Source organism: Vigna unguiculata, chromosome 6 (genome assembly GCF_037176805.1).
Source record: "Vigna unguiculata cultivar grain cowpea cultivar isolate G323 ecotype 2 chromosome 6, ASM3717680v1, whole genome shotgun sequence".
Classification (NCBI taxonomy): Eukaryota; Viridiplantae; Streptophyta; class Magnoliopsida; order Fabales; family Fabaceae; genus Vigna; species Vigna unguiculata.
In genome coordinates this window covers 34617598-34631782 of record NC_140797.1, presented here as the reverse complement: position 1 = coordinate 34631782, position 14185 = coordinate 34617598, and the positions used below count along the sequence as shown (strand labels likewise).

The following is a 14185-nucleotide window of genomic DNA, read 5'->3' as shown; positions in this document are numbered from 1 at the left end:
AAAGTGTTTACAATAGTTTTTGGTACCTCTATATATAGGCACACGAGTTTAAGAAAACCTAAGAACCTTACAAGAAGGCCCAAACCAAAACATAAATTAATTTATAAAAGAAAATCCAAAGCCCAAAAACATAGAACATAACTATTTTCGAAAAGAAAACCCAAAGTTCAAAAATATAAATTAATTTCCTAATAACTATCCTTCAAAAGTGCTCCAAGCCATGATCTTCATATCCTTTGAATTTTCACTTGCAGTTGCTTGTAGTATCAAGAGTCTTGAATAGATGCGATTTTCCAATCTCTTGCTCCATGCCCTTGTCATAGGTCCTTTGAATTGTAAAGGTCAATCTTCAAATTCTTCTTGTATGGAATTTAGGGATAGTCCTCTATCACATTCAATCCACGTAAAAAACCCCTCAAGCCTAGTGCCCAACAAGAAAAGTTGGCACCCAACTTAAAACACCTTCCAACACCTTAGCAGAGTTTTCTACACGTGATATAGGTTATCTAATTTAGTAATTCAATTGTTTTTCTAGTACCAAAATACTCTTAATTTATATCAGAACAATCTCAGATATCGCTAATCTACCAAATTGATATCTCAACTTAGATGAAAGGTTTATTCAAATCGACTTAAAAACGTAAGGATTCACTATCTAATTTTTAAAACCAAACCAAAACAATCATATATGTTGAAATTTCCAATTCTTTCCTCGTCACAAATTTTACCATCAATAGCATAAAATCATTTATTTCAATAAGCATAGATTTCACAATCCAATTCTCATAATAAGTTAGATAATATCCAATCAAACCAACACACCCACCCACCCACCCACCTCCCCCCCCCCCCCCCCCCGGCAGCCACCGCCCTCTATAGATAGACTAAAATAAGTTTAGCAAGATTTCTTTTTAATAAATTCATGGCATCAATAATTTATTAAAATCTTAATTTAGGTTTCTCATTTGTGAAGATAGATCGCTCAAACAACATATGATGACTACAAGTGTATGTTTTAAAATATGTGAAGTTTTTACCATTTTGTTACATGTATATATGGAATTGTTGAATTAGTGTGTGTGATACGCTCTAGAAGGGGTGAATAAAGTCTTATACTTTTTTTTTATAACACTATACTAAGTCGTCTAGCACCAAACATATCAAACATACACAGAAATATTAAAATAACTTTCATACTCCCTCTTTTGAACACACTAAATGAATGATAGAAAGATTTGTAGAGAACAATATGAATCTTGTGTTGGTGTAACTTGTTTTTTTTATTGTTGTTCTTCGTTTTCAGCTTCAACTTTTTATACATCATCTGGAAAATTATTGTTGAAGCTTCAAATCAGATATATATTAATTTTTCAAATGTGTATCAACTTTAAAACATATAGCTATATATATAATTCATTTATTAAATCTTTCATATATTTGGTTATCTAGAAATATGTTGATTATTACGACTTGATTAAATTCATCAGAATTGAATTCAAAATGAATTTTGAAATAACATACTTTGTCTAATAACACATCAAACAAAGTCTTATAGACTTTTGATCAAAGAAAAAAAATGGATTTGTGACATTCAGCAACATTAACACACAAGTTAGATTATATATAAAATATTAATTCAGTTCAATTATAGTAGTTGTTATCATCAAAACCATTAAGATCTTAAGTACATTAGATGCTCTCATGGGTGTATATAGATCGTTCGATCTCACTAATGTTGGATCATTTTATTTTAACAAATTGATGCATTCATGAGATACGATGGTTTAAGATATGTTTCCTATCTCGATTTTTAGGATGACACATCTTAAGATATTAAGTAGAGAAAAGTTAAAGAATTTTTTTTATAATAAAATTTGTCATAGTTAATGTAAGGAATTTTCTTCACATACGAATTTGAAGTTGGTTTTACTAACTTGTAAAAACAACTACTTTGAGTTGATGATTCATGTTGTTTTGAACACTATTCATGTGTAATTTGTATATGTTATATGTGATTTTAAATTGAGAATCTATGTTGATGATGATTTATTCGGGTTGAGAATGTGTAATGAACAATGTAGTGAGTATATTCTACATTTTAGATTGATATTGTTAATCCATTATTGTACCTAATCATGGTACAATCATACTTGACACCAAAACAAAAGATTCTCTTGGCAAAGGCAACATATACACTCAAAGTTAGTTGTGTTCTCTTCTTAATTGACATTACTTATACTATTTTAGTTTCTCAAATTATAATTTATTAATTAGGTCCCTTAAATACTACAATTATACTATAATTAGTTTCTCAAATTTACTATTTTAGCTTCTCATAATATTGATTTATGACATATTAAAGTTACATAATTATTAAATAAAATAAAATCACATTTGTAACATCAAATGTATTCAATTGGTATAATTTAAATACAAATAAGACTCCACAATTAAGATATCTAAAATTGAAAGTAGAATTAAAATAAAATAAAATAAAATAAATAAGCACAACTAATAAATTGGAGGGCTCAAAATTTTCAAGAGTTGCACTTCAAAAACCAACGGCTCCTGTGCATGAGAAAAAAGGCTGCGACGAGGGCCAAACTGCAATTAACAAAAGCACATCAATCTACTATTACAATCAAATATAATTATTGAGAATTTAGCTTAGCAATTAAAAGAATATCTAATCTAACCTCTTCAGGTATTGGTTTCAAGTTCTCGTTTACATATCCTGCTGAAGGAGGGATCAGTGCTCTTCTCTTTCCTAAAAGTACAAGTAAATGCCACAAAAATTACAATGACAACATTAATTAATTGACCTTAATTTAACATGTTTTTGTATCATGTCCATTGTTATGTTTAAATATTGTTTATAATCATATGTTAGAAACGTATATAAATGGATTGCATGCCAAAGTTTGGAGTAATATATATATATATATATATATATATATATATATATATATATATATATATATATATATATATATATATATAGCAACTCATAAATGCCATGGAAGAACATACCACCAACTCTCATGCCTGTGAGGACCTCCTTTAAGCCCACTATAATCTGCATAAAAAAGAAATGCAAATTAGTACAATGAGACCTCATAATTGATTTCAAAAGAACAAGAACCAAGAATTTGAATGTCAAGTGATAAATAATATAATCTTGTTATGACTATGGTCATGTGTTAATTGGTGAAGAAGTTAAAGTCTAAAATGCAGAAAAACAATGAACAGAGTAAAAGGCAATAGCCATATATATAAGAAGTCAGAGCTGAATTTTATGGTTAATGGAATACTCAACTTGGAAGAATGTTTGAAAAACATAATCAACGATGACTAGAGTTAAGTAGCAACAGAATGCCCCCACACTCAACTAAATTGTCAAGGACACTACAGAATTTAGACTTTCTGCTGAGTCTGTGGTGTTGTCCCTCTACTAAGTCTTCAAAATACATCGATAAATACAATTTTGATGTTTTAAAATATATTAAAAACTTCTTTAATATATCAACATCAATATATTTTGAAGGTTCAGCAGACTGACAATAATACATCTATATGCTCATGACAAAAATGACAATACAACCTCATTTACATTTGAATAGTAAACATACAAGTTGAATGAAAAAAACTTACCTGGTTCTCATCCAAGGGAAGTGTAACAGGTGTACTTTCTCCACTGAATTGGTCCACTGTACTATCATGAATTAGAGTATGAAACCATGCAACAGTAGAACAGGTTTGGATCAGATAAACTGGTTTAAGGGAAATTAAGGGGGAAAATATGAACTAGAAATTGAATGGTTGTGTTTTGTGTGTGTTAGAATACAATAATGATTTGAATCATGGTAATCAGTGGAATATCATGTATGTGAAAAATTCAGTTTGCAATTACCTGAAAACAAAGTATCCATTTGCACGCCTGCATACACAATTGAATTTGACCACATCTCCATTATGTGCTTCTGGTCCTTCCCCTTCAACAATATCTAATTCGAAAACTTCATATGAATACCTATTTATGTACAAAGACTTGTATTGATAGCTTGATTTATTTCAATAGGAAAGAATAGCAAAATCACTAAAATGCATTATAGTTCAATGATTTTATCAAGTATATTCACTCGTGTATTTGAAGAAACATGGAAGAATGAAGTGTTGCTTAATCTACTATTAGAATGTAATCAGGCATCAAACCCGGTCTTCCATGAAAGAATCAAACATATTGAAATTGATTGTCATTTTTGTTAGAGAAAAGGCGCTCTCTGGAGATATCACTACTGATTTTGTCAACTCTAACAATCAATTGGCTAACATATTTACCGTCCCTTAGAGACCTTCAAATTGAGTACATTTGTAACAAGCTTGGTACATATAACATATATGCTCCAGCTTGAGAGGGAGTGTTATAATGTAATCAACAGTTAAAAAATATAGGAAATTAACTGTTATATAATCTAGGAAATTAGGTTAGGATGATTGATTTCTAATTATTAAGTGTTTTTATTATAATTGATTTTGTAACATAGTATAAATACATACTGTGGTCTGCATTATACACACAGTACATTCAAAACATATACAATTCTATACTTACAATGGGATGTGGGAAAAAACACATACACACTCAAATAAAAAGAAAATAAGGTTGTTGGTCTTTCCATCAAAGAAGACAAAAAGTGTGAATCATCAAAGTGTTTTTGCACCAACAATTTATGTCATACATACATGCTTCATTTTACTGATGGAATGTAGCATGGAAGTTCAAAAATTGTTTACCTTGAATTCTCACTCCACTAGGTAGCTTCAAAGTCCTAGATGCTTCACATAAAAAATAGTAAATCACAAATCATGATACACTAACATTTTTCATTTCACAATATTAGATTAGGTTAAAAAAAGGAAGAAAGACAGACAAACCGTATGAGTTCAGGTTCCTTCATGTCTGGCATAATTGGTGCAGCCAGAGCAGAAGAAGCATGCCATATCATGTGATTAATCCCCAGAAATTGAAGAACCATCCTTCTTGAAAATCTTTTCACTGTTAATATGGAGACTCTGTTATTAGACTCAGCATATCTGAGTTTTGCATCCTCCAAGCACCTGAATTTATCAGAGGTTTGAAGCACTTGGTCAACAAAGATGCTTCTCAAGAAGCATGATGACAACTTTATGCATCAAAAGAATCCATTTTCATAATGAGGAGCAAAGATATAAGATAAACACAAAGCAACGTCACAAAAGAAAAATAGAGAAAGACATGAATTATTCTGAACCTCTTCCCATTAAGATTTCACCATCTAAAAAATATTTTATTTCATTTCACCACATTAAGATTTTTGCACAGTCTTGAGAAACTCTCCCCATTACAATAAATCAGAGAAACCCTCTCCATAGATTGGGTGTGTCTTCTATCTTCAAGCATAATGTTTGAAAATTTGGATTGATTCTCACAAAAAGGTTTACCATTTGGCCTCTTTCAACTTACAATAAACAATTATATTAATGTAAAATAAGTATTTCAAGGGTATGACACATTTGGACATAATTACTAAGAAAAATGAGATTGGAAAGAAATTTCATACCTTGGAGATGCATGCACAGAGGCAGCACATGGAGATGGAACCAAGAGAAAAGATAGAACTGCCATACTCAAATTGAAAATTGAGAATAAAGGTTGATACTTGTGTGGCCACTCATTTCAATCATCAAACAAAACATTATCTATCTCTATGACTCCATCCAAAAGTAAGGTACTTGCTGATGAGTATGGACTCACCCACCAAGCCCAGAATTAGTTACTGTTTGCAACTTCCATTATAAATGCAAAGTGAAAAGGCAAAACTAAAAACAGAGAGAAAATATCATAATGTTGTACTGATTCTTTTTATTTAATTAGACAAAAAATAAATAAAGGAGAGAGAGAGAGAGAGAGAGAGAGAGAGAGAGAAAATTTGATTTTAGAGTATATTTAAAAAAAATGTTCTTTTTATTTTTCGTTTGTTAGAAAAAGTATACATTTTTTATTTCAAATATAGCTTTTTTTTTAACTTAATTATATTTTCTATCCATTTAATTTATTCTGTGTTAGAGTTTGATTCTCTGTGGTTTTTGTTTAAGTCAATTAAATTTTTATTTTTAAATTAACTGAACTTGGTTCTTTTTTTATTTAATTATTTGAATTTTTTTATTTAAATGTTAAGTTTTATTATGCATTTGAGGTATAAATACTTTTAGAAGTTTGAACAATTATAAAATTTAAGTAAAATTAGAGTTTGATAAATAAACAATAATTATTAGATGTTACCATAAGAATTGAAAGAAACGTAGATTTCATGCAACTTTTTTCAAAATTATTATGTGATTTTAAAATAATAATAATTATTATTGAACAACTTCAATTTACTTCTCCTCTATTCTTGTAAAATTGTCTTTCTCATATAAATAAATAAATATTTTAGGGACCATCTTATTACATGGGGTGCAGACAGTAATTATAAGGGTGTAGGAAACAGAAGCCTAAAGTTTAATACCATATTCGCACGATCCATACCCACTATGTCCATCTCCATAAAGCTATATTTGAGCTTTTTAATTAAAAGTTTATATTAAATTTTTTTATGAACTCATTTACTTTCCTTAGCTTTTTGAAAGTTAAAACGGCACAATGTTGTAAAAGAAGATAATTTAATTTTTTTTTTCCTCAATTTATGTGTTTTCTAAGGTGTATTTGGATGTATAATTCTTAATTCAGAACAAAAATTATGTTATCGTTCATATTTTTCAAATAGAAAAGCACGAATTTTAAGAACTTCAAACACGTTCAAACTTGGTTAAAAGCATTAAAAATGAGGCTTTATAGTTTCTAAATATTGGGGCATCACAAATATCTTTCTCAATCAATATAAAATATAAATATAAATCACAATTTAAACCAAACTCTACACAACCTTCCATCTTGCTTTTGAAATCCTAGATTTGAAAAATGGAACCAAATCTGTGCGGAATTTGAAGAAAAAAAAAATGATAAAGAAAAGCAGCAAAAGAATCCACAAAACAAAATATATTATTCAAAGATGTAACAAATGTATGGTAAAAGTGGCATGCCCTTTTCTACACAAGTGGCCCTGCAGCCCAAAAGGATGGAACCATAGGAGAAATTATCTTCAAGTATCGTCTACTTGTGAATGGAACACAAAGCTTGGGAATGTTGTGGTGATGTCCCTGCCCAAACACATTCAAAAGGGTATCAGAAAAGCCCAGTGAAAGACAAAGGACAAATCAAAATATATGTTAGTAGGATACTCATGATGAACACTTAACTTGCAACTATCATACTTTTCTAAACAAAGATTCAGTAATGAGTAGTTATGAAGTTATAAAGATCAATGTTATTGTTTGAGATCTCATGTCGATTAGAATAAGACCACATTATAATATATAAACAGGTGTAATCCTCATTTTACAAGTCGTTATGTAAAAATTAAAGTTTGAGATAAACTCACTTCCTAAGATTATATCAGAGCCTATCCTAATCAAGTTCTTTGAAACTATTATGTCATTGTTTTGTTATCAAGTTTCGGTTAAACTATTCACAAATTGTCTAATCTCACGTGATGTTCATTCATCGACGGAAGGGGTGTTGGAGATCTCGTATCAATTAGGAATAAGGCCAAATTAATATATATATATATATATATATATATATATATATATATAAGTGGGGTGCAATTTTTACTTTACAAGTCGGTTATGTGAAGTTGAGTTAAGCATGAACCCTCTTACTAAGAGTTATTTTGCTCTGTCTACTTTGGAAAGTGTACTGCAGAAATTGACAAGAAAAAATATAAATTGAATAATTACTTGAGATATTGAAGGGTCATGTTCTTCAGAAGTGATGGATGACGCAGAACAAGGTTTCTCCACTCTTCCTTGTCAATCTTGCCATCATGCTTTGTATCTGCTTCCTCAAAGGTCTACAGAAATCCAAAACTTAAATGTTAAAACCATCCATGTGTGTTTTCAAACAGAGAGAATGAGACTCTTGAGACAAGTGGGTACAGTTAGAACTTAGAAATGCAGGTGAAAGAAGAATGGGGTAAAACCTTGTCAATTATACTTTCTATAACATCATCTGATAGGTTCATGCCAGATTCAGCAAGTGTAGCTACAACCATTTGCTTCACCTGCATAAAAAGACATACAAAAATCAGGATTGTCTGGAATGAAGAGAAACAAAATTTAGAATTAAACAAACTTGACTAAGTACCTCTTGCCTTTCAATAAAACCCTGCTGCTTGAGATCATACAGTTGAAAGGAAACTGAAACATGATATCATTTGGGTTTAGTTTTGTTTGCTTAAAAAGGTCAGTGAAGAAAACTGAAGACTGGATTTCAATCATGCATCGTTCTAAATTTTAAAAGGTGAACACAAAATTAATGATAAACTAATAATTGTACAAAAAGAAAAACCCTTACAACATACATTCAATCTTATCATCAATAGGGGCATTTGGATGGAAAACGGAGAGAGCACGAGCAAACTCTTCAAAACCCAGTATTCCATTGTGCTTTGTGTCAAACAAATCAAATACCTAAAAGAATTAGAGAAAAATTCATTACGCATGAGTTTCTGTTGAACAAACACAAAATATAATACTTTGGTTGCATATTAAGCTAAAGGCTGTAGTATACCATAGCATGCATTGTGTGCATACACAACTTGTGCAAGTAAATAAACTATCTCGTACTGCATTAAATATGCCATCCTTTTAATTGCATGTGCAAACAGGCACAGACTAATTTTTAAAATAGCATCCTTTCAAGGTACATAAGTTTATCATAATTTTCGCAATCCTTGTGTTCGGTGAACTATTCAAGCTAGTATGTGTAAACAAATATGATGCAATAGTAGACATAATATGCAATATTATACACATACCAATGAGAAGAAATTATAAAATACAGAGACAACTGAACATCTAGAAATGAGTATGACTAGACAAGGTGATTGATATAGATGTCAAACTGCTAAAACAGTTGCATTGGAACATAGCAAAAAAGGGAGAAGTACCAAAATTTCAGTCATTACATTAAGCATTAGACAGAGAACCAATTTTTTTCTGTGTATCTGTGTCTATATTAACCTGATATGACCATAGAAAGAGAGTTTCATGTGTCAAAGTAAAGATATTTGCATAGGAAATCAATAAAATGAAACGAAAGCAATACCCGATCGGCAAAAAGACTTTCTTTTTTGTTTGTCTTGAACAATGCCAACTGAAACTCTTCCTGCAAATGATATCTAAAGTTGAATATAACATCTGATAGAGTTTCTAAAACTAAACCCTTCAAAAGAAAGTAAATGACAAAATGGAACAATAGAATAAACAGCATAGATACGGAATGATAAATAAAACTTAAAATTAGGCATATATTTTCTTTCATTGTTGGAAAAGGCCAAGCTAAAACAGACCAACCTTGTTAATCAACCCATCATCAATAACAGCACTGCTGATCTTTTTGAAGAGCTCATAAAGTGCTTCTATTTCACTTACACTGACTGCACATACAAGAAAATATATACCCTTTTTTCAGTACAATATTATGTATTTAATTCCTAGCAGCAATGTTCGCGGCAATAGAATCCACCATTACAAACAAAATAATTATAGCTTTCATACTAATGCTTTTCTTTTTTCTTTTATTTTTTTGTTCATTGCCACTAGTTAAATTACCTCAAAATATGATGGAATAATAGAAGATAAAGGAATTCAGAAGTGTATATTCTCAGTAGAAAAATCAGAATTTATTTGTAATCTAATTATGTAAGAACAAAAAGACAAGTAATGAATTATAAGCATATAGTAAGGGTAAGTACGTACACACTGTCTCTCTAGCAAGAAGTTCAGGATCTTCAAGGCCTCTCGGCTGGTTGTATATGTCCAGATCACAACATCTCAATATGGAAGCAAATAAAGGCTTTAATCCCTCTAAGCACTGCAACATGATATCTTTCGCAAATCAGAACACTCCATAACTGTTCCAAGAATAAATCAGTTAGAAATTTCATTTAGTTCGTCCTTAATAAAGTCATTATAATCAGGCACAAGGCAAACCAACCTTTTAACCATTTCCAATTCCGGTGAACAATCCCAAATGGCAAGATCTGAAAAGGCAACAACAGAGAAAAAGAAACCTAGTTTCAGACTTCAAACATGATATTGATGCCATTTTCATATCAGAAGGTACCCAAATTGAAAATAAAGCAACACCACTAGTCCCACTTTCAAACACACAGAATTCATTGAAAATTAAAAGTACTTATCACCACGAACTACAAACATCAACATTCCAGGCTATATAAATTGTGCATTGCTTTCTTCCTTTCACTTTGAATCACAAGAAAATGTGCATAAAAATTCACATTTCAATGATGTGTGTATATGTCTATATATTGACACTCCTTAAGCTAGTTACAAAATTTTCGATGTTGAAGTAAATTTCCACAAATATTTGATAAATTAATAGGCATTAAGGAACTCAAGATAACACCCTACATAACAACTACAAAAATAGAAACAAACAAAACCTTACTCAGCAAGATGGGGGTAATGCTACATTGGTCACATGCCCATATCAAAAACAAATTTTCAGTAAGTCCATAATCTTCAAAACACAAACATAAAATTACTGATAATTGACAAACTCAGAATCCATGACCCTACATCAAGCTCCTCACACAAAACCTCTCAAAATCGCCTTGGAGCAACACCAGATTCAAATTTCAACATCCCCACATAAAAAAATTACAAACTTTTAAGGTTACCGAATTATGAATTCAGCGCAATTCACAGCTCACACATATCCACCACCTCACAAGCATGAAAAAAACCCATCGATCTATGGGAACCGGCACCGAATCAACACACAAAATAAAAGAAACAAAATTTACAGAAAACTGAAGAACCCCACATCAAAATACACCATAAAATCTTGTTATGCAGCTTCAACCATGATTGAAAAAACAAACAGCCCAGAAGGGTAGGGGAAAAAAAATCAGACCTTGGAGGCAGAAGATCAGACACCAGAAAAGGAAAAAGAAAGTGCGTAGAAGATTTGGAGAAGTTAAGGGTTTGGTTGGAATTAAAAGGAATTTGGGGAAGTGGAATGGATGATTGGAAAGAATGTGTTTATGAAGGTGACGCAAGTGATGTTGTCGATGACAGATAGAGTACAACCCACAAGAACCTCTGACAATTTATTTTATATCAAAGGTTAACTCAATTTTTCATATCATAAACTTATCTCTGAAAAATTAATAAATAGAAGATAAGTTATAAGTTATAAGTTATCTATAAAATATTTCAAACTACCAAATAATCATAAGTTGTTACAAATTTCGTTTGATTTCATCACTTCTAACAAAATCAGTGATTTTTTTTAGAGTTTGATTCAAAACTATAAGTATAAGTTGAATTTTGGAAAGTGGGACTTCCATTCTTGCTATTATATTTTAATTAAATTAATTTTTATTTTTCTGGTCTAACAAGTAAATTTCTTTGTTGAGAGACTGAAAAATTAACTTGGAACTAAAAATCAGTAATTAGTAACTTATCAATGCTCAGTTACTATCTTATTAGACCATAAATATATAATGAAGTTATTTGTTGAAATAATTAAGGATAAAAAATAACAGAATAATATACAGTTTTATATGGTAGTTTGTATAAATTTAATTTTGTTTAATCAATCAAATATATTTTTGAGTATTTCTCATTTTTTTTATTTATGGAATTTTGTTTTATACTTTTATATTGTGTATTTTAGTGTTCATCTTACACTTGCATTTTTATATGTTTTCAATCAAATTTAAAATATAATAAAAATAATGGATATGATACTGCCATTATATCAATTAAAAGATAGTACGAAATAAAAAAATTTAAAATTAATATTCATCGATATTAATAAGCATAATATAATAATTAAAATAAACATTGTGGCATAAAAATATTCATAACTTAGTAATAAAATCAGATGAGTTTGGTATCTATCATATTCGTAACTTAATTTATCCTTTTCATTTTTAACCCTATATTACATTTAAATATTAAAAGATTTTTAATATGATTGTTAAGTATAACATAATTTGTATTTATTCTGATGACGGCATACACAAATCAGAAAGTAAAATCTATATTATTTCTCTAAAATATTCTTAATATTATTTCTCTCTAAATATTCTTAATATTGTTTCTCTAAATATTCTTATTATTTATATTCTCATATTTAAATAATATGTTGTTAATTTTATCTTTTAAATATATATTTATTTCATTAGCTACTTCCTCACAGCATCGTATTTATCCTTTAATCTTTTTAAAAAACTACTTTATCTCATCCTTATGTACATATTTATTATTCTTAACTGTCAGTAGTTAATATTCGATAGGTTTAAATACCTTTTTGGTCTTCATTTTTGTAGTATTTGTCGTGGATGGTCCTCATTTTGACAAAATGTTTTAAATGGTCCTCATTTTTACAGAATATTTAAAATGATCCTCATTTTCGCAATTCATGTTTTATTTGATCATTTTCTGTAACGTCGTTTAAATTATTAACGGAAGGTGGCACAATTTGTATTACGGTGTGTTACGTGTACTGTACAGGTGTAGTAATTAGATATTTGGGAATAAATAAGTGAGCTAGTGTTTTGGTAAGCAATGTTTGGACACTTGGTGAGTTTTGACAATCTTGTTTCTCCATTTTCAATTGGTGTTGTTGCAATCTTCTTCTTCCTGCAATCCCATTATATAGGTATGTTACGGTCCCAATCTTCTTCCTTTACCTCTAGTTGTAATCGTTGGAGGCAACAGTGTTGTATAACTTCGTGCACTGTTGGTGGTTCAATGACAAATGGATTAACCCCGACTTGTAACTGCGGAGAGATGACAGCTTTGAGGATGGCAAGAACTCTAAATAATATTGGTAGAAAATTTTGGGTACAATTTGTTTTTATTTTTATTTTAATAATAATTTGGTTTTAATTTTTGGTTTATTGATTTACAGAGTGGTGGTTCCAATCATGTGGGCTGCAACTTTTTCAAATGGTGGTGTTGATGAAAAGGATGTCATCATCATGACACAAATGAGGCATATTAATGATTTGGAGAAGTTATTGAAGGTTGATGAGAAGAGGTTACAATTAGTAATAGGGTTCCCTTGTGTTGTTATTGTATTATTTGTACTGTTATTGTGTGTAATCTTTTAAAGTTCAATCTGTTTTGTATTATTGTTAAATGAAGAAATGAATGAGTTTGATTCTGTTGATATTAGTCCCAACATGTTCAAAATGATATCTTAATCTGAGCATTGAATAAGTAAGTGATATTGATCTAAGCTTGGAAAAAATTAAATTTATCTAACTGGAAAAAGTTAAATTCATAACATCAATTAATCCTCATCAAAATGCACTACATTAATGTTTGGCAAAAGTGAAATTGAACGAAGTTGAAGAAAAGTCAAAATGAAGTACATCAATAATGAATTATACATCAGAAATTCTAAAAAATAACTAAGACGTTTGTAGCTGCTATCATGACATCTTCCTAATCTGTAATTTCATCCTAAACTGCTGATATGGTTCTTCTGGTGTTGGTAGTGATGCTGCTTGACTCTCCACTTCATTCCTTAGTGGTTGAGTTGTTTGAGTTTTAGCAGTTGGTGCATTCTCAGTAGTTGGTGCATTCTCAGCAGTTTGGGTATCTGGTGTAATTTCAGCAGGTGTTGCAGTCTGTTCATTCACAGGCTTATCTGGGCAATTGTTCCTGTTATGTCCAATCTGACGACATATGCTACATTTTTTTCCTTTGTTGATTTGTGTGTTATCCTTTCTCAACTCCCACTCTTCCAACCTTCTTCTTTTCTTGGGTCTTCCTGATAAGACCCTCTTATGAAGAAATTTCCCAAATTGCAAAAATTTTCCCTAAATTGATAAATTAACGTTAATTAACATAGGTACAGTACACGTAACACACCCTAATATAAACCGTGTCACATGTACAATGCTCCGTTAATGATTTAAACAGTGTTACAGAAAATTACCAAATAAAACACGAAAATGATGATCATTTTAAACATTCGGTACAAATGAGGATCATTTTAAAC

The 14185-nt window shown here is 30.2% G+C and overlaps 2 protein-coding genes across 2 annotated transcripts; both read right to left on the bottom strand.

Annotated features, from left to right (window-relative positions):
• Positions 1 to 2316: 2316 nt before the first annotated feature.
• Positions 2317 to 5813, bottom strand: LOC114187599 (FKBP-like peptidyl-prolyl cis-trans isomerase family protein). The gene is made up of 8 exons (XM_028075884.2): positions 5601 to 5813; positions 4936 to 5118; positions 4795 to 4829; positions 3911 to 4004; positions 3652 to 3712; positions 3031 to 3076; positions 2697 to 2767; positions 2317 to 2604 (listed from the first exon to the last, which is right to left on the bottom strand). Exons 1-8 carry the CDS (start codon positions 5663 to 5665, stop codon positions 2512 to 2514), a joined length of 648 nt encoding a protein of 215 aa, XP_027931685.1. The 5' UTR covers positions 5666 to 5813; the 3' UTR covers positions 2317 to 2511.
• A 1247-nt stretch (positions 5814 to 7060) lies between these two features.
• On the bottom strand, positions 7061 to 11282 carry LOC114186580 (calcineurin B-like protein 3). The gene is made up of 10 exons (XM_028074533.2): positions 11081 to 11282; positions 10139 to 10184; positions 9901 to 10055; positions 9496 to 9578; positions 9248 to 9307; positions 8502 to 8610; positions 8285 to 8337; positions 8121 to 8201; positions 7879 to 7991; positions 7061 to 7239 (listed from the first exon to the last, which is right to left on the bottom strand). Exons 3-10 carry the CDS (start codon positions 10022 to 10024, stop codon positions 7182 to 7184), a joined length of 681 nt encoding a protein of 226 aa, XP_027930334.1. The 5' UTR covers positions 10025 to 10055; positions 10139 to 10184; positions 11081 to 11282; the 3' UTR covers positions 7061 to 7181.
• Between the last annotated feature and the right edge of the window lie 2903 nt (positions 11283 to 14185).